This window comes from Ovis canadensis, chromosome X (assembly GCF_042477335.2).
Source record: "Ovis canadensis isolate MfBH-ARS-UI-01 breed Bighorn chromosome X, ARS-UI_OviCan_v2, whole genome shotgun sequence".
NCBI classification, from domain to species: Eukaryota; Metazoa; Chordata; class Mammalia; order Artiodactyla; family Bovidae; genus Ovis; species Ovis canadensis.
Window position 1 is genome coordinate 81872268 of NC_091727.1, and position 20645 is coordinate 81892912.

General features: G+C 60.2%; 1 protein-coding gene across 1 annotated transcript; it reads right to left on the reverse strand.

Annotated features, from left to right (window-relative positions):
* Window positions 1-482: 482 nt before the first annotated feature.
* On the reverse strand, window positions 483-14899 carry BGN (biglycan). The gene is made up of 8 exons (XM_070290499.1): window positions 14232-14899; window positions 5546-5797; window positions 5163-5275; window positions 4184-4397; window positions 3570-3680; window positions 3224-3317; window positions 2983-3121; window positions 483-1591 (listed from the first exon to the last, which is right to left on the reverse strand). Exons 2-8 carry the CDS (start codon window positions 5784-5786, stop codon window positions 1394-1396), a joined length of 1110 nt encoding a protein of 369 aa, XP_070146600.1. The 5' UTR covers window positions 5787-5797; window positions 14232-14899; the 3' UTR covers window positions 483-1393.
* Window positions 14900-20645: the final 5746 nt, after the last annotated feature.

Genomic DNA, 20645 nt, shown 5'->3' on the forward strand with positions numbered 1-20645 from the left:
ATGCCGCTGGGAGCCTAGGCCAAGTCAGAACAGGTAGGTGTACATGGCACTGGATCCTGTCCATGTGAGGCCTGAACCTCCTAGGAGTGCGCACCCTGGTGCTCACATGGGTGTGGCACATGGCTCTGCCCACAGCTGACATCCCATACCGTTCTGAGCCCCCAGACTCCAAGACCAGCTCCCTCTGGTGGTCTGTAGCCAGCTCTGCTTCAGGGATAGACTGGGCAACAGAGGGGACTAGAAGCGAGGGAAAGGGGGCAGCCTGGGGCCTTCTGCCTGGTTTCTCAGGTCCTCTAGGTCTAGCCTCCAACCTGAGAGTGCTCAGGACCCTTCCTCGAAGGCAGGGAAAGCAGTGAATAGGCAACCCAAGGCTGGGCATGGGCACAGAGAGGCAGAACCTGGAAGCCAGCTGTGGTAGCCCATTGTGGCTCCCCCTTCTGCTGGGTCCCCAGACGCCCTGAGAGGTGGCACACACACAGCCGTATTGCACAGTGTTTCTTTAATTGAAAGACAACAACCAACCTCAGAAGCAGCCCCTCCTCAAGCTGGGTGTGATGGTTTGAAACCTCCACCAGACCAGAGGCTGGAAGGTAAGGGGAGGGGAGACTGAGCCATCATGGAGGGAAAGGGGACAGTGAGAAGCGTGATGGGAACTCCAGTGGGACAGACCTTCAGGGTCTGGCTGAGCCCAGGGCTCCTCTCTTGGCTGTGGAGGAGGGGGTGCAGCACCTCCCTATCTGCTGGCCTCTGGAAGGATCACCCAGGCTTCGGGTGAGCCTGGGCAGAGAAGGAGGGCAGCTGTCCCCCACTTCCACCTGCCTGGGTAATGGCTGGGCAGAGAAACAGAAAGCAGACTTAGCCCAAGGATGTCAGAAACGAGAGGGAGGGACAGACAGAGAGAGCTGAACAAGACCGGTCCAGGGGCCAGGAGACCCAGGAGGCTGTCCTGGGGGGCCATGAACTTGCAGAAGGATGGTGGGGGGCTGAGAAGGAAAAAAGGCTGAGGAGGGATGTGTGTCTGGCAGGTGGGGTGGGCTTAGTGGGGTCTCCATCCTGGAGCCCCCCAGGGACCATTTACCTTGGACTGGAGCCTCAGATTATTTCCTTTTGGGGTGAATGGGAAGAAAGCTTGGTTGAGTGGGGGGGTGCCTCTGAATGGGTATGATGCAGGTGGGCAGGGGCAGCTCTGAAGTCAAGGGGCATGTGATGGGGGCCAGGCATCACACCCCACCTGCACGCTTGGGAGCCAGGGTGGGGGTGTCAAGGGGCCGTGAGTGGAGGGTGGGGGTCGAAGGCAGGGCTTGGCTCCCTTGCTTTGCCACCCCTTCAGGACACGCACCGTGCACCCCAAGAGACCCTTCCCAGGCCGCCACTGCAGCAGCTGCCACAGCCTCTACTTTTTATAGTTGCCAAACTGGATGGCCAGGCGGTCAGTGACGCAGCGAAAGGTGGCCGGCTGCACCTCCCAGTAGGGAACGGGGTTGTTGAAGAGGCTGATGCCGTTGTAGTAGGCCCGCTTGACCCCGAAGCCCACTGGGCAGAAGTCGTTGACGCCCACTTTGGTGATGTTGTTGGTGTGCAGATAGACCACCTGGGGACAGAGAGGCGTAGCTCAAGGCAGCAGGCCCCGTTGCCCCCCCCTCCAACCCCATCCCTGAGTCGGCCCCACTTGGGGAGCCCAAGCAGTGGGCAGAACCCGCAAGGCTGATGCCCTCCGTGCCAGCCGAGTCCTGCCTGGCCGCCTCAGGGGTTCCTGTGCTGCATCCATACAACCCTTTGAGGGCCTGGAGGTGATTCTTCCTTTGTCTGGAGGAGTACAACTGGCTTACGTATGGTTGTCAGGCTGCTGTTGAGCAGTGTTCAGGCACTGGTGTGTGACCGGATGCTGGGATTGGGGGTTAATGGGGTGGGTATGAATGGTGCTGTTGATGTGGGAAGGATGCCACCCTGGGTTCACACAGTCCTTGGCCCTTCCTCTGGGTTCCCTGGACTGAGGGTCTCCTCCTCCTCCTAGTCCTCAGGAGCACTTGCTCCCACCCCCCAACTCCTCGAAGCTTCTCTCTATGGGACTGTAGTGTGGGGAGCGTGAGGACTGTCTGATGGGGTGGGGCAGAGGGATGCGGCCTGGAGGGCTGCAACAGTGCTTTCTAGAGGTGGCAGGATATGGCCACTAGAGGGCACTGCCGCTGTAGGTTGGCAATCCCCTTGCAGGGCTGGGTGATGGATTCATCCCAACTGGACAGCTTGCAAGAATGGCCAATCTTCTGGCATGTAGGCAGAGTCTGAGGTCCAGAGCAAGGCCAAAGAAGACCTTGAGAGGACTTTTTGACCCCCTCATCAAGCCACTTCCTGCCCAGATTGTTCCCAAGCCCCTGGGCCTGCGGCACCTTTGTGGGGGTCCCACCCACCTAAGAAACTCCAATATGTTGGCCACCTGATGCAAAGAGCTGACTCATTTGAAAAGACCCTGATGCTGGAAAAGATTGGAGGCAGGAGGAGAAGGGGACAACAGAGGATGAGACGGTTGAATGGCATCACCCACTCAATGGACATGAGTTTGAGTAAACTCTGGGAGTTGATGAAGGACAGGGAAGCCTGGTGTGTTGTGGACCATGGGGTCGCAAAGAGTCAGACACTACTGAGCGACTGAACTGAACCAAACTGAACTGAACCCACCCGAGAGACCTTGAGCTCAAATATCTACCAGGCTGGCTCTGGCGCATCCTGCCACTTTGCCACCCCTGTACCCAGCCTCCTCGCTGTCCACAGTGGGGTCCCTACTTTCCCCTTTCGCTTTCTCAGTGTCTTTCCAGATGAGGAGCTGGAGTCACCGGCCAGAGGACACATCTGACCAGCTGCACAGCGAACTCCCGTTCTGCTCCGCGGTGGGTCCAAGCACTGACAGCTAGGGTCTCAGCAGCTGCCCCAGGGACATCGACTGCCCCCTCCCTTTGCTGCGTGTTAGAAAAACCTGGCTCTCACCTGGAGGAGCTTGAGGTCTGGAAGACCAGCTGGCACCCTAGACAGCTTGTTGTTGTCCAAGTGCAGCTCCCGCAGCGTGGGCAGAAAACTCAGGCTCCCGTTCTCAATCATGCGGATCTGGTTGTGGCCCAGGCCCAGCCTGGGAAGGGATAGATGAATAAATGACGATGTGATGGGGTCCATGGGCCACAGTGCACTGGGCAGACTCAGGACCCCCTGAGACCCCACCTCCGCAGCCTACCTGTACAACTTGGAGTAGCGGAGCAGATCCTCTAGCTCGATTGCCTGGATTTTATTGTGGTCCAGGTGGAGTTCATTGAGGGTCTCAGGGAGGTCTGCCAGGAAAAAAGGATGCTCTGAGCTGAATCCAGGAGGGGAGACTGTGGGGTGGGGGAGGCCTGGTCCTGTGTGTGTGTATGTGTGTCTGCACGATTTCACTCTTGGTGGAGCAGAGAGCCGAGCTCTGCCCCAGGTGGGGAGAGGGGTGACCAAAGCCCTCCCTGAGTACACTGGGTGGCTCCAGATGTCTCTGGGCTCGCTACCTGTGCTGACCCCCAAAACGTGGGAAAGAAAGAATGCCTCCCTACCTTTGGGGATGCCAGTGAGCTTGGCCTCGGAGATGCGAAGGTAGTTGAGCTTCAGGCCATCAAACGCTCCCGGTTCAAAGCCGCTGTTCTCCAGGGGGTTCCCACCCATCTCTAGGAGAGAGGCTCTCTCAGCCCTGAAGCCAAGGCTAAGCATCTGTCCCCACACGCTCAGGGCCTGTCACTTCCTAAGGGACTCCCACTAAGCACCCGCTCCCTCATCTCCCCCTGAAAGCAGTGCCACTAATTTACTGGACAAGCTGCAAACTCCTTGCTGTTGAACACCACAAACTACCAAGGGCCTTGGGCCTGGCATGGACCCTTGGGGACAAGGGGAGCCCTCCCAGCTTCTCCCACCTGGCCCCTGGCTGGCAGGCTGTGCCAGCTCTATACTTGCCCTTTCATTATGGGCCTGGGTTTCTCTTCACCTTGCCTTGGCAGCTATGGGGTGTGACCCTAGGCAAGCCTCCAGAATGTTCTGTGAGGCCAGCTGGCTTGTCCATGGCACCCGGCTGCTCTGGCGAGCAGAGCCCTCCTCCTTGACCCTCCTCCTTCCCTGTCCACCCTCACCACCGTGGGGGAGGGGTGAGGACCACCACAGGGTGGGCCTAGCTCACCAATGCAGTTCATGTTGCGAAGCCCACTGAACACTCCCTTGGGCACCTTGCGGATGCGGTTGTCATGGATGCGGAGCTCCACCAGGGAGCTGGGCAGGTTGGGAGGGATCTCCACCAGGTGGTTCTTGGAGATGTAGAGCTTCTGCAGCTTCCGCAGGGGGCTGAAGGCCTTCTCGTGGATCTTGGAGATCTTGTTGTTCACGAGGACCAAGGCCTGAGGTGGCACACAAAGCCTCAGTTCTCCACCTGCCTGCCTTCTCCTCTCTCCTCTTCCCTGCCCCTGAGCTAGTGATTCACGTTGTCGGGGCTTCACAGATGCTGGAGCCCCAGCTCAGCCTTCAGGAGATCTGCCTCTGCTCATGGGCAAAGTGCAGAGTGGGAGCCAGCACTCAGGTCCAGCAAGGCTGCTGCAGCTCATGCCCTGGTTACCCTACTTGCACCCTGGTTGAGATGCAGCCTTTCCTTACTGTGTTGCTGGGAGGAGCCAGTAAGATGCAAAGGTAACAGTCAACAGAGAGAATTGGGCTGGGTGATCCTGTCCTTTCCTGGTAGCTCTGAGAGGAAAGCATCTGCTTGCAATATGGGGAGACCTGGGTTTGATCCATGGGTGTGGAAGATCCGCTGGAGAAGGAAATGGCCACCCACTCCAGTGCCCTTGCCTGGAAAATCCCATGGATGGAGGAGCCTGGTAGGCTACAGGCCATGGGGTCACAGAGTCAGGACAGGATAAAAGGAAAGTGAAATAGCAACTTCACTTTCCTTTTATCTTGTCTTGACATTGCACATGTGCCCATGACCCTGAGTGCTTTTGCCACAGCTGCCTCCTAACCTCTCTCAGGACTCCCTGGGTCCCCGGTCCCCTCTCACATTGCACAAGTGCATGCCCACACCCATCGGGACCCCACCCCTCCACACACCCGCTGGGCTGCAGGCCTGCTGCCTCGTCCCAGCCCCTTGGAAGAGTCAGGGGTGGGCTTACGTAGAGGTGCTGGAGGCCTTTGAAGTCATCTTTTCGGAGCTCAGAGATGTCATTATTCTGCAGGTCCAGCAGGGTGGTGTCGGGCGAGATCTCCTTGGGCACAGCCTTCAGACCTGGGGGCCAGCACCGCAGTCAGCAGTGTGAGCCACGGCCATGGCCACGGCCACAGCCCCAGAGGGGCGCACATGCAGACCCACACATGGGGACTCTGTGGCTCCAAGTGGGTGCAGCTCCAAGGCCAGGGCTGGACACTCTTCTCCCTCCCCATGTGCTTTCAAGCAGACCCAGGGACACCCTCCCACAGTGAAATCAGGATCCCTGAGCCAGCTCCAGGTCACTCCCTGCCCACCCTCAGCCTTCCACGTCCATCCCCCCAGACTGACCCAGGTCGGAGCACTGAACGACCCTCAGATGGCAGTGGCAGCCAAAAGGGCACATGGCGCTGTAGGTGGGTGGGAGGGAGTCCAGGTCTGGGATGCCCGAGGTTGTTTCTGCACCCGAAGCTTCCTCATCGTTCAGCATGGGCAGCCCATCGTCCAGGGTGAAGTCCCAGAAGGCTTTTTGCTCAAAGGGCAGGGCCTGGCTCAGGGCCAGCAGGGCTGCAAGAGGCCACAGGGGCCACATGGTGGGCGTGCCTGCAAAGCCAAGGTGAGGAGGGGCCATCAGGGGAGGCCAGCCGATGCCTACACCCGGGGGGCTGGGGTTCTGTGTGTGTGCTGGCCTCATGTCTGTCACACCTCCCCAGAGCAGCCAGACCCTAAGCTGGAGTGGCCAGGAGGGAGGTGTGGGTGGGTAGAAGGTCCTGGGCAGGGTAGGGGCATGGCTGGCTTCCTTCTGCCCTGCTCCATTTTCAGGCAGGACTTGGCCACCGTGGGCTATGCTGTGTCTTTCCAGTTAGTGAGTCTGTACCCCTCCAATGCATGAGCATACACACACATGCATCACTCCCCTCCCTGCACAGGACACTGAGTCAGCCTCAGCCTGTGTGTGGGGAGATCGGGGAGGCTAGTGGAGGTGGTGGAGAGGGAAACCCAGCCCTCTGCCCCCACAGACCTTGAAGAATCAAGATTGAAAGATAACTACCAGGGCTGGGGTCAATCCTTTCCTGCCTGAGCCCCCTTTGCAGTGCACCCATGTTTTTCTAAGAAAGTCAAGAGGCCAAGGCACTAGGGTGGGCATGCTTGGCAGAGCTGGGCTAGCCCTGGAGCAAAGCAGAGGAGGGGGCATCCTCCTAGCCCATGTGTGGAATCCCAGAGATGGAGGGAGAACCCTGGCGTCCCCCTCCATCCTTGCTGCTCCCAGGGCGCTTTGGCTTCCTCCTCTGGCCCATGAAGCCTTCCCCTGACCTCTGTCCATGGCCCAGCCCCCTGGAAAGGCCACTGGAAGGGAATAGGCTACTGCCAGGGTGGCGGGCAGGGTCAGGCTTCTCTGGAGGCCCTCAGGCTGGGAAGCAGGCTAGGGGTGGGAGTTGGGGGAAAGCCGCTCTGTCCGAGGCTGCCCCTGGTGCCTACATCTGCCTGCCTTCTCCTCCTCCAGCAGAGGCTGCTCCCATCCAGATGGGCTCCTCTAGCAGAAAACCTTGTCCACGAAGAGGCTGCCCCCTCACCTAGATTTCCTGGGCAAGCCCCAGCCTCATTTTCCCAAGTATGACACAGGGATACACGTGCCTGCCTTGCTTATTACCCAAGCACAGGGTGTCTGGGGTTGCCTCGCGTGCGGACCTCAACCCTACCCCACAGAGGCCCTCACTTGGGGCCTGTCTTGGACAGGGGAGGGGCTCTTTGGGGCTTCAGCAGGATTGGGGTGAGCCCCCCGAGCCTGATGGCTGGCTGCAAAGTGAGGAGAGGCCCCAGGCAGGCCCAGTGGATGTGGGGCTGGGCTAGTGGCCTGGGGGGCTACTGCCTTGGAGCCCTGCTACCCTCAGGCAGTGGGAGGACCTGTGGCCACTTGCAGACCCGTGGGGGCAACAGCTCTGCCCCTGGGGTTCCCATTGATCGCTATCTGGCCGCCCTCTCTCGTACCCCTCCCGCCCGGCAGAGCTGGTCACGTGACCTGTCTTGGCTCCCACCTTTGCAGCAGCTGGGGTGGGCAGTGCGCTTGGTGGGCAGATGCTGGAGGTGGGGGGTGGGGTGCCCAGGCCGGGGGTTCAGCGGCCTCAGCCTCAGAGCCAGCCCCAGAGCGCCCCCAGCAGGCTGGCAATCCTCTTGAGCGTGCAGCCCCCACTGATAGACTCAGAAAAGCAGCCTTGCCTCTCAGGTCACACAGCAAAGTGAGGGTCCCTCCTGGCTGGGGGAGCCCCTGGCCTTCCTGGCTCCTTTGGGCCTTGAGCGCCCATGGTCACATTCAAGGGCTCACCAGCCCTATGCTGGTCCCATAGGACTGGAGGAGTCCCCACCCCACCCCACCCCCAGCCCCAAGGGTCTCGGCACAGAGTGGGGAGAAGACCCTGGGTTTGCCTACCTGGACCACAAGTCCCTTTTCCTTCCCACAGGTTCTCAAAGCACAAGGCAAGGTAGGGTGGGCCCAGACTTCCCAGGCATGGCTGGACACCCAGGGCTGAGACGAGGAAGTGAAGGGGAGGGTGAAGGCAGAAGGGCGAGACAGAGCAGGAGGCAGAGGAGGCTGCCCCCCCCTCGCCTGGCACCCCTGCCAAAGCCGCTACCTCACAGGGGGAATGAGTCAGGGCTAGAACACCCCGCTGAAGCCTTGGGAGGCTCTGAGATCCACCGTCCACTTGGATGGCTGGGGTGGGGCGGGGCGGTCCAGCCAGGCCTGGGGAACCGGGAAGGCCTGGGGGCCTCCACAGGGAGCCTCGGCCTGCGTCTGGGCCTTCCACATGGAGCGCCCTGGCAGGACTAGCCACCGAGGCCCTGCATGGGCTCATGGGACCCTCCCTGGGGGCGACAGGAGGCTGCAGAGGAGTCGAACCAGGTTCCAAGGTGCATCTGGGGTCCCCGCAAAGAGGCTGAGGTGGGGTGTGGGGTGGGGAAAGGCGGGCTCTTTTGGAAACTCACTCTGAGGGAGAGGGAGGCTGAGGTCTTGAAGGCCCCCAGAGCCCTCAGGGCAGAGGACAAGGTTTGGCTGGTTCTCCCCCGCTCCTGGCCGGGCCCAGGCAGTGGGCAGGCTGGCGGGCTTTCTGCCACAGCCCTCCTTTCCCCACAGAGAATTGGCAAGAGACTCAACAGCCAGAACTGTGCAGAGGGGAGGGGGGCTGGCTGGACACCAAGCCTGCCAGAGACCGCGAAAGACACCCCCAGCCCTCAGGGCCAGAAGGAGCCAGGGAGGGGCCTGGAGGAGGTGCCCAGGACCAAAGTTCCATTTGATGAAAGAGAAAATGGAGACCTAGAGAAAAGAACCCACCTCAGGCGGGTTTTCACTATGGACACAGAGGGTGAGAACCATAGTTGGTCCCCCCAGCCTAGCCAGGCCTCCAGGCCTCAGTTTCCCTTCATCAGCCTCCCCGGGCATGTCCCCGAGGACTTCAGGCAGCCTTGGGCCCCATCAGGGGGTTCTCTGAGCTCAACGAGCTCCACCTCCTCAGAGCAATGGAAAGAAGTGGTGATGGCGGTGAGGCCTCAGGCTGGGCGCCCATGGGTGGGAGTGAGGACCGCCTCCCCCACCCAATAGGGCTCTCCTTGTCTGGCCCTCTGAAAGGTTGTGCAGTCCTCTGACTGGGATATCTCCAGGTCCCAGCCAAACAAGACACACTGGCAACCACTGAGAACACGGAGGGGCCATGCCAGGCATTCACGCCAGGCCAAGGGTGGCAGGAGCAGGCCCTGAGGTCTGGCAGGCCCTGGGAACTCACTTACAGATGTGTGGCCCACAGCTGCCAAGTCACAGATGCTGGACTCCTAAGCCCAGTGTCTGGCCCCACCAAGCAACCCGACCTGAACTCAGACACGCATGCCATCTTCCACTCAGCCCTGCTGGTACCCACTTTTCTGCCCACTTCCCTCTTAGACTCCAACCCATCGTCCCCCACACCCTCCAGCTCTAGTCTGCCCTTAGGTGGCACCCAGAGAGAGGGCACGGGTGCCATCCCTGGGTCTTCCTAAAGCTGACGTGTGTGCAGGCATGTGAGGATGACTGTGTGAGGGGCTGGTGGCTGCAGTGGGGATTAGGGTGAGCTCTGCCCTGCTTGTGTCTACACCCCAGCCACCCCTGAACCCATCACCGTGGCCTCAGCATGCCTTCCAGCTATGAAGGGAGCAGGCATCCAAGCATGGCTGGCCAGGACGGCTCCTTCCTGCTGGGTCCTGTGCCCCTGCAGCCTTCAGGCATAGACTAGACCTGGATGTGGGCGTCAGAGACCCACAGGGAGCCAGCCCATCTGCTGCAAGGAGCTGGCCCCAGGCCAGTGGCTGGTGCTACCCAGGCCAGACCTTTCTCCCCACAGCCTTGAAGACACCCATCACACCCCCATCCTGCTGGGAAACCTCTGGAAGGCTGGAAGGTCTAAGGGCTGGCCTTCCGCCATGCCAGGAATCAGGCAGGAGATGAGCCAGGTCACCTGGTCTTTCCGCCCCAGAGCTTTCCTTCTCCTGCTCGTTGAAGAAAGCCCGAGGGAGAGCGAGGGTGCTGTTGCTTCCCAGGGGTGCTACAGGAGGCCCAAGTGATTTCCTAACAGCCTTCCCCAGGGCTAGCAGGAAGTGCTGTCTCTCTCATCGCCTCTCCCCGACTCAGGCTGGAGGTGACGCTGATGGAAAACAAGGCTCTGTCCTGTGGGTCTGGAGCCCCCAGGCTTGAATCATGCAGTTTCTGGAAACATGGCATCTCTCAGGCCGCCACCATCAATAGCTCCCCTCGGCCCGTGGGGACAGATGGCCCTGCCCCTCCTGCAGCTGCAGGGAAGTGGCTTGGGAAAGCCATCAGGCCACCCTGGCCTGGAGGGTCCCCCAAGCCTTTAGCTCACAGCAGGCGCCAGACCCCACAGGGAGATGTTCTCAGCCTGGCTCCCAGAACCTGAGGCCCTTGGCTGCCTTGCTCCCTCATGGGGCTGGGGGCTCAGCTTGGGGTGGAGCTTGCTCTCTGCAGCCAGCCTAGGAGGTCTTGCTGGACCTGTGACCTTCAGCCCCTCCCAGGGCTCCCCCTCTGTGTGGTGAGGTGGCCTGTAAATCCCTAGGACCACCATCGAGGCCAAGCTGGAACTGAGACTGTGAGAGGATGGAGGTGGCACCCAGCTCCCCAGCTGCCCCTGTCTCTGGAGACAGGGCTCCCAGAGCCAGTCTCCCTCTGCCCTCTGTCCGGCTCCTTCAGGTCCCAGTTTTGTTGCCCAAATCCGTGATCCCTTGGACATTCGGGCTTCTGACTGCTGTGTCCCTTTTGGGCCATCTGATTCTTCTAGAGGCTGCTGGTAGGCGAGATGCGGGGGCAGGTTTGCTGTTGCGTAGAGCCTGGGACCTCTCCCAGCCCGCTGCCCTGTGTCCTGCAGCTCCGCCCTGTGCTGCAGTTTCTGCTGACTTGGGACTTTACACCATGGACCGGGAGAGCTGGGTGTGAGCTGGCTGGGACCCTGGATGTGTTACCCAGGGAGAGACAGGGGGGAGTCGTCAGAGTCCCTGGCACCTTCGGTGGGCTTGGGATGTCAGAGATCCCAGCCCATCGAGGAGCACAAACTGGGCTGCTGAGAGGGTGGGGGACAAGCCAAAGAGGGCCGAACTGTGGCTGGCGCTCCAAGAGCCTGGGGGAGGTTCCCAGAGGGGGTGAAGAAAGTCCTGGGGGACCCTGGGGCTGACGGCTCCAGGTACGGGAAGGCTTTCACCCCAGGACCTCTTATCTAGAAGGTTCATCTTTAGATGACCCACAGCCCCAGTGAGCAAGACTAAGCAGACCCCTTCCCCATTCCCCCCCAGGCTGTCTCCCACTGGCTTCCTTGAAGATGGGATTCACCAAAAAGGTTTTGTGTGTAATCGAAGTGTGGGTGGGCCCAATACATGAGCAGAGAGGACAGAGGGGATGGGAGGGCACTGTTTGGCCCGGGAACCAGCCAACAGGAGGAGGGTGGAGCTGGCAGGATCCTGTGTGCCCGCTTTCAGGAGCCCATGCCTATCCCCCTTTCCCCCACTGCAGCTCATAGCAGGGGCCCCCAGGAAGGTCACTGTCACCCTCCAGCCCCTCGAGTAGAGCTACACCCTTGGGCTGGTGTGTCCCATCCCACCAGCAGGGCAGAGAGGCTCAGGGAGGGGTGCCCAGCTCAAGGCAGGGACCGAGATCTCCCACCCTGGGGTAACTGATGAGGACGATTGGGAGGCTGTCATGGTAGGTGTGGGAAGACCTTTTCTAACAATCCAGGATGTTGGCACATGGGCAAGGAAGGGGGATGCCCAGACATGCTAGCCAAAGGACCAACGGCTCAGTGGCCTAGCAGGTGGAGCTTTGGAGACCCTGGAGCTGGGGCTGGTGTCCTGCCTGAGGGCAGGGGGCACATGCCAGACAGTGCCTGGCCCTATGGGCACTTTGGGCGTTGGGCTGTGCCTGCTGTTCATGTGCTCCTGGGTGGCCCTGGGGGCCGGCCACTGTCCCAGGCGACCAAGGACAAGTGACCACTGGGACGGGACTGTCTCCTTGGGGCTTCTCCAGGGAGTGGAGGAGGGCCGGCGGTGGGTGGCTCTGGGAAGAAGGCTCATGATTGATTCCTCCTCTGGGACTTAACGCTGATGCTGGAAGGAACCCTCTGCGGTCCTGAGTGTCTACAGAACATCGCTAAAGAGAGGAGATGCTTTCCTGTCTTTTGAATACCCCCTCTGCTCCAGTCCTTCCCCATTCACCTTTCTGTGATGAGCCAGGGCCACTGATGGGATTGGGGAGAAATTCAGGCCAAGGCTTGTATGTCATCTTGTGCAATGGTGAGAGGGCTAGTACCCTACGTTTCTGGGCCCCTAAAATCAACTGGCAAAGAACTGTCGCCAGACCTGTAGTTGAAGGGACTGGGCCTCGGACTCCTCATCAACACAGTGAGGCCCTTGCTCCAGGGCAAGACGTTAAAAGCAATAGGCTGGTTAATGCCTTCTGTGACCTGGGTCTTTGCGACCTGAAGGTGGGCCAGTGGGTGAGCCAGCCAGGGTTGTGGGGCGGCCACTCACCTGCTGGCTACATGGTGATGGGAGCCCTCCCTGATGCCAGCCTCTTTCCACGGCCTGGCCCCTGTGGCTGCGAGACAGCCATGTGCCTTCCTTTCGATGTGCCTATGACAGCTGGTCATAGGGCATTCTGCACAAAAGCGCTTCTGCCCAACCACCACGGTGTGGATTGTATAGGTGGTTGCAGGTGGCACAGGTGCTCACCTGTGTGCACACAGGGGCGGCCATGTGTTATCCCTCCTCGTGAACCCGAGAGACTGGATGCACATTCCAGAGCACCTCCAGCTTCTCTCAATTCCAACAAGTCCCCACAGGGTGGCTGGCCAGGGAGGGGAGTGGGCACAGAAGCAGGAGACCCCAGTGCACGGGACTGGCCACATCGGCAACCTGAGCGGCCCTTAAGAAGACTTCAACTGTGAGAGCAATCTCCCAGGCTTGAGCAAGGTCTGCTCTGTGCCCCACACCAGCACTCTGCCTCAGAGGACCCTGGGCCTTCTGCTCCACTGAGCAGAGCCAACTCAGGAAGCTCTTGCCAACCCGTGCCTAGGCCCCAGACCCATCCACAGAGTGGTGAGGTGGGGCTCCCACCCCTGAGTCTTCCAGGGCACTCTGCTATGTTCCTTGGCAGGTCCCTTGGCATGCCAGCCATCTTGGGAGCTTGCTAGGACAGAGGCCTGGGGCCTGGCTGCCTCCCACACTAATCTGCACACCCTGCAGTTGACCATAAGCTATCATGATCAACACTCGAGTGCCTCTAACAGCTCCCTGGATGCTATGGGGTCAATAGTCCGGGTTTGTCAGTCAGGAGCCCTGACCCCTGGCCCCAGCTCTGCCCCTGACTGGCTGGGCCACTTTTGGCAGTTTCCTGCCCCTCTCTGGGCCTCTGTTGCCCCCTCTACAATGGGTGGAGTAGGGGGTCCCGTGGGACCAGTTCTGGAGGGCAACCTTGTTAGCACTGTTTGGTTTCAGATCTGGGATGCTGTCTCCATTCTAGAGGTGCCCCCAGGTACCCACGGGGTGCGGCCTTTGGGGAACAGAGCACCTAGCCTGGGATCTCTTGAACTCCACCCCTCCCTAAAGGTGCCCATCCTGGAATGATGATGTCCTCAAATTGACCCACAGAGCCCTCTGGGGCCCCAGGCCAAGCTGGCCTGGCTAACACGGCACAGTGGCTTGGGTTTCCTTCTGCACCCCTCTTTGGAGCCTCAATTCAAGGAGGTTCTGGGGACAGAGAAGCCTGAGCCACTCAGGCAGCCCCACTCAGATCCCCCACCCCCCACCCCATCCCCAATCACGGCTCTGTGGACCCACGCCTCACCCAGGAGGAGGTGAACGCAGAACACTCGCCTGCGAGTAAGCAAGGAATATCTGGGCAGGGTGCCTGGGGCGTGCCTGGGAAACGAAGTCGCGGAGCCCACACCGTGGTCTAGCCCCAGGCCCTGGGGATCGCTCCCCAGTACTGAGTTCAGGCCGGAGCCCGAAGGTCTGTCCTAACCAGGGGCCGGAGTCAGGCCAGCGAGGGGGTGCAGGGCGCACCTGGGACTTGATGAGGTTCTGGGATGGCTGCCAAGGGGCAGAAGCCCAGGGGGATGTGGAGTGTGAAGCAAGGCTGAGCAAGGGGAGAGGGAAGGGGATGGAGAAGGTGCCTGGAGGACCCAGGGAGGAAAAGAGGCCAAGATGGGACTGGGACCAAGGAGGGACCGCAGGGTGGCCATGAAGGGGCACGCTGGGATCCTGCAGCAGGGGCGGGGGGTGGGGTGGGGTGGGGTGGGAATCTGCAAGCAGCCTTGGGGGCGGCGGGGTGGGGGCGGGAGATGGCGGTGAGGGGGTCTGCAGGGGCAGGGGTAGGGACGAGGAGGGTGAGTTTGGGGGGTGCAGGGTCGGGGCATCTGGAGGATGAGACAGCGAGGGCGAGGGCGAGGGCAGTTCCAGGCCAGCTGTAGGAACGGTGGGGGACAGGATGGGGCTTGTGGGGTGGGGGGCTTACCTGAGGAGGGCAAGCGGTGGGCACGCGGTGGCTGGTGGGCAGCCTGAGGCGTCAGCCAGTCCCTGCGTCCGTCTGTGTGTTGTGTCGTCTGAGAGCAGCTGCTCACTCCTGGGCAGTTCGGGGAGAGAGGGAGAGGGAGGCGGCAGGAGGGAGGGTAAAGGCTGGGCGGGCGGGTAGGCCAAAGGGGAGGGGACAGCGGGGAGGGGGCGGGGAGGGAGGGAGAGAGGGAGGGAGGAAGGGAAGGAGGGGGCAGGCTTCCCGGCCCCCCTGGCAGCTTCAAAGGGAGTAATTTTCTTGCAGACGGCTGGGCTAGCTGTGCCCCTCCCCCTTACGCCCCCCACCCCAAGGACGACCCCTCCCACTCCAAGGCCACGACCCCCTGCCCCCCACCCCGGGGAGGCACACTCTCTCACTCAGACAAGGCCCCTTGGCGTCTCCAGGCCAACAACAACGCAGCCTCAGAGATTCAAACTTTCCACCATCCGGATGGGGACACTGAGGCCCAACCAGGGGGGCGGGAGCCGGCTGGCTGGCCGGCGCTTGGCCTGGAAGAGGAAGGCAAGAGGGCAGAAATGGAAGGGGGACAAGGAGGTGGTGGCCTCCAAGTGCTAGTCCAGCGAGGGGCCCCTGGTATCCTGTCCTGAGCCTTCCCAGAACGAACTTGTGGCAGCTGCAGTCTGGGGAGGAGGTGGTTGTCTGGGATCAGGAAGGGAGCCGTGGTGGATTGCTGGAAGGGCTGGATCCACTTCCTGGCCCACTCCAGCCTTTTTGTCCCCGTGACCTCAGAATGGGGTTCAGCTGGGAACTGGCAGGGGGCAGCACAGATTCTGGGGGGTCCTCCTCCCCGGCTTGCCTGCCCTGAGCTGAGGCACAGAAGCTGATTCAGAGAGGCGGACCCGGCCAGTCATCCTCCTTGCTCCATCCAGCAGGTCCCCCAGGGTGCAGGAACCGCGGTGAGGGTGCCACTTCCTCAGCGCTGAGGCTGGTGCTGGCCACTTCTTGGAGTAACCGGGTCAGCCCACCAAGTGTCCCATAAAGTGGCTGTCAGCAGCCATGACACCCACGCCATCCCTGGTAGCTCAGCCACTTCCTGAGAGACAAGCCCACCCCTCCTCCCTGTCCCGTGGGGTCCCAATTCTGCTCCCCCACCCTTTTTTGCCCAGTCTTGGCCCAGGGAGCCTCCTGCAAGAGCAGCTTTGGGGAGACAGAGGTGAGGGTTTAGATGGGATGAGAAACTGAGGCAAGGAGCACCCCTGAGATCTGCAAAGGAGAATCTGGAAAGAAATGAAGGCCAGACAGAACTCCACTGAGCCCAAAGGAGGAAAAAAAAAAAAACTCAACCTAGCAGGGGCTGAGGGCAGGTCAGGGAGAGGCGGAGCCAATGAAAGTAGAACATGGGTGAGGCCTCAGGGTCCCGCCCACCTAGCCGGCAGGTAGGTTCTAGAAAGTTCTACCAGGGCAGTGGTTGGGCCCAGATCTCTTCCGTGTGGAAGCATCCATTCAGGCATGGCCAGTTGGACCTGGGACACAGCCTTGACAAAGCTGTGGTGGCTCCCTCTTGTTCCCATGGGTGAGGTAGTGACATTTGGTTGGAAGCACGTGCCCTTCCAGACACGGGGGTTTATTTCGCTTATTTGTTTGTGTGCTTTTTTTTTTTTTCCTGTTTATTGGTGACATATTGAAATATCTCTGGCAGTAGAAGGACTCATACCATGAAGCCCAGGTCACCCCACAGAGCAGCAACTCTCGTTCACAGCTGGGAAGGAGGAGAAAGAGGGTCCAAAATACATATAAGACCTTGTGCTCACAATGCATGAGCCTGCAGGAAATGTCTAGAATCGGCACATGGACAGGGACAAAAAGTAAATTCGTGGTTTCTTAGGGGGGCGTGGTGGATAGAGTGGCGACAGCCAAAGGTATGAATTTTCTTTAGGACTTGAGGAAAATGTTCTAAAATTGACTATGATGATGTTGGACCCTTTGTGAAGATACCAAACAAAAACCATTGTACACATTAAATAAGTGAATTAATTGTATGCTATAGAATCTTTCCAAAACATATTATAGAAAACTCTGGACAAGCATTTTGGTCAATGCAATATAGCTCCATAAAGTTATTGAAATCTTTTTTAAATGAAAAAAAAAAACAAACAACCAAGCAAACAAAAAGGGCACAAGGCATGCCTACCGCCCAAGGAGCCAAGTTGCTTACTGAGTAAGGTCCCACCTGGCCTGGTGCCCCCAGCCACCCTCTGTGGAGCCTTGCATTGCTCTGGGGACTCTACGGCTGGGCTCTGAGCTCTGCGGGGAGGCGACTGGGGCAGGCCATGGCCATACACAGCGCCAGAGGCACTCAGGAAGGCTTCCTGGAGGAGAGAACTTAGAGCAGACAAGTAGAGAAGAGGGACATTGTTGGCAGAAGGAAGACCATAGGGGAGCAGGAGGGCAGTTAGGTGGGAAAGCTTAGTGGTGGGCCAGGCAGGCTCCTGGAGGGAACTTGGGGCAGCAGTGAGGTGACACCCTGCACCTTGGAGCTCTTCCCCACAGCTGGAGGTGCGTCTGGGGCAATATGTCTGTAAATACGGTTCTTGCGCCTGGAAGGCTTTTCTGTCTGTGGTTTGCAGTCTGCAATAAGCCATAACTGCACGCCCGGCCCAAGGCCCACTGAGTCACTGGGCCTGGCCCTCTAATTTGGGGGCCACTCCCAGACCAGCCAGGCTGCACCTCAGTCCTGGGCCTCCCCCACCCCCTCCCTCTTCTCTGCAGCCGAGGAACAACTGGGACCCCCAGTTGAAGCAGCCGCTGAGCACAGCACGTTCTGCTGGCCAGCAGAGCCACAGCCTCCTGGCCTCTGGCCTCCTGGGGCTGGGAGGAGGCAGCAGGAGGCAGGGGAGGGCAGGCATGGGGTCAAGGCAGGAAGGAAGAGCAGGCATTTCCTGAGGCCCCCGGGCCCTCAGAGGAGGCTGATGCACAGCTGTCTTAGCTCCACAAGAACCAGCGCAGACAGGGCTGGCTGAGGAACTGGAGGTGGGGGCGGGTGGGCCAGAAGGCAGAGGCCAGCGTCTGCCAGCAGGAGCCCAGGGGTAACTAAGGCCATTACCCAGCATGCTCTGTACCTCTGGGACATCACTGCACAGGCCCCCAAAGCCCTAATCTGGACACTAGTCCCAAGGGACTAAAGAGGACTGGGTGATCCTGCCAGCAGCCCCCTGCCCCTCAGCCAGGATACCCTAGCAGCCTCCACTTGTTAGAAGGCCCTTGTGCCAGGAGTCAAGAATACAGCCCACTCAAGCTGCCTTTGCTGTACATCCCTAAAGGGCAGAGCCTGGTAGCCTGGGAGGTGGCCCAGTGGGCCAGGCTCCCAGAGGCTCAGAGAGCGCCTGCCCCAGCCTGAGCGCCAGCCCACCCAGATTCTTGCCCCCATCCTGTGTGCTTCTAGGGTCTGGAGAGATTAGCCTGGCCCTGACCTTCAGGGGCCCTCAGCCAGCCCCCTTTCAGGGCCTTCCTGGCCTCCCTGCCCTGCTGTGTCTGGCTGGTGCTCCCCTCTGACACTGCTAATCACTCCCCTTCTTTGTTTTTCTGGGTTTCCCAGTCCTTTTTCAGGTATCTCTTCTGCATCTCTGTCACTTCCCTGGACACTGAGTTAGTCAGCCTCAACTTCCACTGGTCCCCCTCACCGGCCTGGAGCTCAGTGGATGGGGCACAGGGAGGACTTCTGGGAGGAGGGGCGCAGGGAGGACTTCTGGGAGGAGGTGGCTCCCAGTGGTGTCCCAGGGCTGCTTTCCAGCCCCTCCTTGAAGTGCTCCCAAAGGTTCTTGCACAGCCAGCCCAGTAGGGGGCATCACCCATAGAAGCCCCATTGCCAGGCAGGGACCTGACACACACATACATTAGGGTTAATTCTTGAACATGCCACCTTGCCTAGAACTCAGCCAAGATCTTGGAGAGGGCCCTCGAGGCTCCTAGGCACTGCAGCCCCTGCACCCAAGCTGACACCCCCAAGTTCACAGCCTTGCCTGCCATTACTCTCAGCTTGCTGGTTTTATCCACTGCCCTCATCCACACTGCCCAAATCTCTGCACCCTCATGGGCTGGGCAGGGCCAGGGCAGGGGCCAGGCCCACAGTAACTAGGAGCAGTCCCTCCCACCTCATTGGTTCCTTGGCATTCTGGAGCCTCCAAGGCCAGCAGGTGTAACGTGCCCAGGGGACCCGCTGGATGCCGGGGGCCAGTCCCACTCCTTAGAGTGGGCCGAACCTCCACATTCTGGAAGGTTCCCAGCGCTGATGGCTGAGGCGTAGTCGGTGAAAGTTGGCACTCTCTATGCCAGAGCTTTTTTTGACCTTCCCTTGAAGACATAATCACACAGCGGCTCTGTGTCCCAGGCCGCTAGGGCTGTAATTTCAGGGCTCGAAGGGGGCTTCGTGGGGGCCTGGCCCACATCTAGCTATCTTTAGAGAGGCACGCTCTGGGTGTGGCTAGAGGAGGCAGCTGGACAGGGGACTGTGCCACAGGGCTGCATCTGCGGCTGCTTGCAAAGCCAGGGAGACCCCAGAAGGCCATGAAACAGGGCGGGGTCCTCCCTTGGCAGACGCCAGCCCCCAGGAGTGGGCCCTGGATCTGCCTGCTGCCCTGGGGCCAGCAGGCTCTGGTAGGTGCTGTAGCTGAGAGCAGGTGCAGGGCCGGGGGCAAGGCAGCCAGCTTTGCTGGACTGGCCCTGCGTGCCCCCCATGGTGCCACTGCTCACAGGTCGGGGTCAGGGGAGGCAGGCCTGGCGGGGGCAGCATGCCCGTCACATCCTTTATCCTCCTCACTCTCTAACGCCCTTTCCTCAGCCTGTCTTTCTTAAAGACCATGAGGCAGGAGGAAGGCTTGGAACCCGCTGGGGGAAGCCCCTTGAAGGACTGGGTGGCAGGCCCTTGGATTGGAGCCCTGGGGAGGAGGAAGAGGTGGCCGGAAGAACGTCAGTGGGCAGGACTCTGGGATTGTACGTGGGGTGGGGCCCTTGAGGTTCCTGGAAGGAGTGCCCCCTGGTTCCCTGTCCCCCTTCTCTGCTCCTAGCAGCCATTAGCCTCTGTGTTTGCTCCTGGTTCCCACTGTCCCCACTGGTCTCATCCTCAGTCGTACCCCTGCCATCGGAAGACCTCTGCCACTTTGGTCCAGGGACTGATGAATGCCTTGCTTTTCACCACCTGAATATAGTCACCCCTACCCTGTCATCACCACCATCACCGTGATGACCATGAGGAACCCTCTGATGCCCAGTGTTCCTGGGTTACTCACTGGGCCATGCCCACCACTGGGCACCACTGCCAGCAGGCACCAGTGAACAGAGGGTACAGGGTGGGCTTGGTCCTGCCGCCAGGTCTTGGCTGCACTGTGCTTGCTCCCCTGGCTTGGGGTCTGTCTGGGGTTGTCACCCTCCTTGGGGTCATGCCACCACGGACACCACCTGGATAGAACTGAAGGCCCTGACATCCTGGCCCTCTAGGGGTGTTGCCTGAGCTGAACAGAGGGTCTTTGCCCCAGTCACCCCCTCCTTTGCTGGGAAGGCCTACCTAATGATGACAGGGGGTATAAAAGTCCTATGCCCTGTTCCAGCTCCTGATCAGCTTGGGTCCAGGGCACCTGTGGGCCTTGGCTTGTCTTGCATTGTTGGTCACATACCAGCTTCTCTCTGGGCCTACTCTTATTCTCCTCTCCCCTCAAGAGCCTCCGAGGAGACTTCCTCACACCTCTCCTCGCCTCTGAGTCAGCTTCTGGGGAGCTCAATGGTGAATACCCACTCGGGGCTGAGGAGGGTCATAGAAGGATTGCCCAGTCCCTGCTTGGTTCAGTCCACCTGACAGAAGCCCCAAGGGCCAAGCACTCTCTGTGTGAAGTGGAATTAGCCCAGAGGGTCTGCTCAGTAGGGAGGTAAGAGCAGTTGGAGGTGGGGGTTGCCCAGCCTGAACTTCCTGTGCCTGCGGGGGGGCCAGAACTCTGAGTCTGGGGAGGGGACTAGGGGCTGACTGAACTGGAGCTGGAGGGGCTGGAGGGGCAGGCAGCCAGACTGGGGAGGAGGGGTTGTGAGAGCTGGGAAAGCAACGGGGGCCTCCCCACGGGGCCAGTGCCTCAAGGGCTGCTGACCTCTGACCCAGTCCAAACAGGAAGTGCCATATCTGTGGGCCCAGGCCCAAGAGGAAAAGGAATGCAAGGATGAGTCCAAAGCAAACACTCCGCCAGCTTCCCAGGCCTTTCCCCGCCCCCTGCCAGAGTCTGGCCTTTTCTCTGCTCAGAACTCAGGGCTGAGGCATGTGGGGGCTGACTACAGAATGGGACTGATGCAGGACTTCCAGCTCCCAGGCCCAGACCCCAGGCCAAGGCGCTGGCAGGGCAAGGTCTTGACAGTGGGCACTTCTTCCTTCACATCCAG

What these genes read in the sequence shown, in the direction of transcription:
- BGN (XM_070290499.1), bottom strand. Translation starts at nt 5,786, where the DNA reads ATGTGGCCCCTGTGGCCTCTTGCAGCCCTGCTGGCCCTGAGCCAGGCC. An exon ending in CGTTCAGTGCTCCGACCTGG is followed by an intron (nt 5,276 to 5,545) that starts GTCAGTCTGGGG and finishes GCTGGCCCCCAG; the next exon opens with GTCTGAAGGCTGTGCCCAAG. An exon ending in CAGACCTCAAGCTCCTCCAG is followed by an intron (nt 1,592 to 2,982) that starts GTGAGAGCCAGG and finishes CTCTGTCCCCAG; the next exon opens with GTGGTCTATCTGCACACCAA.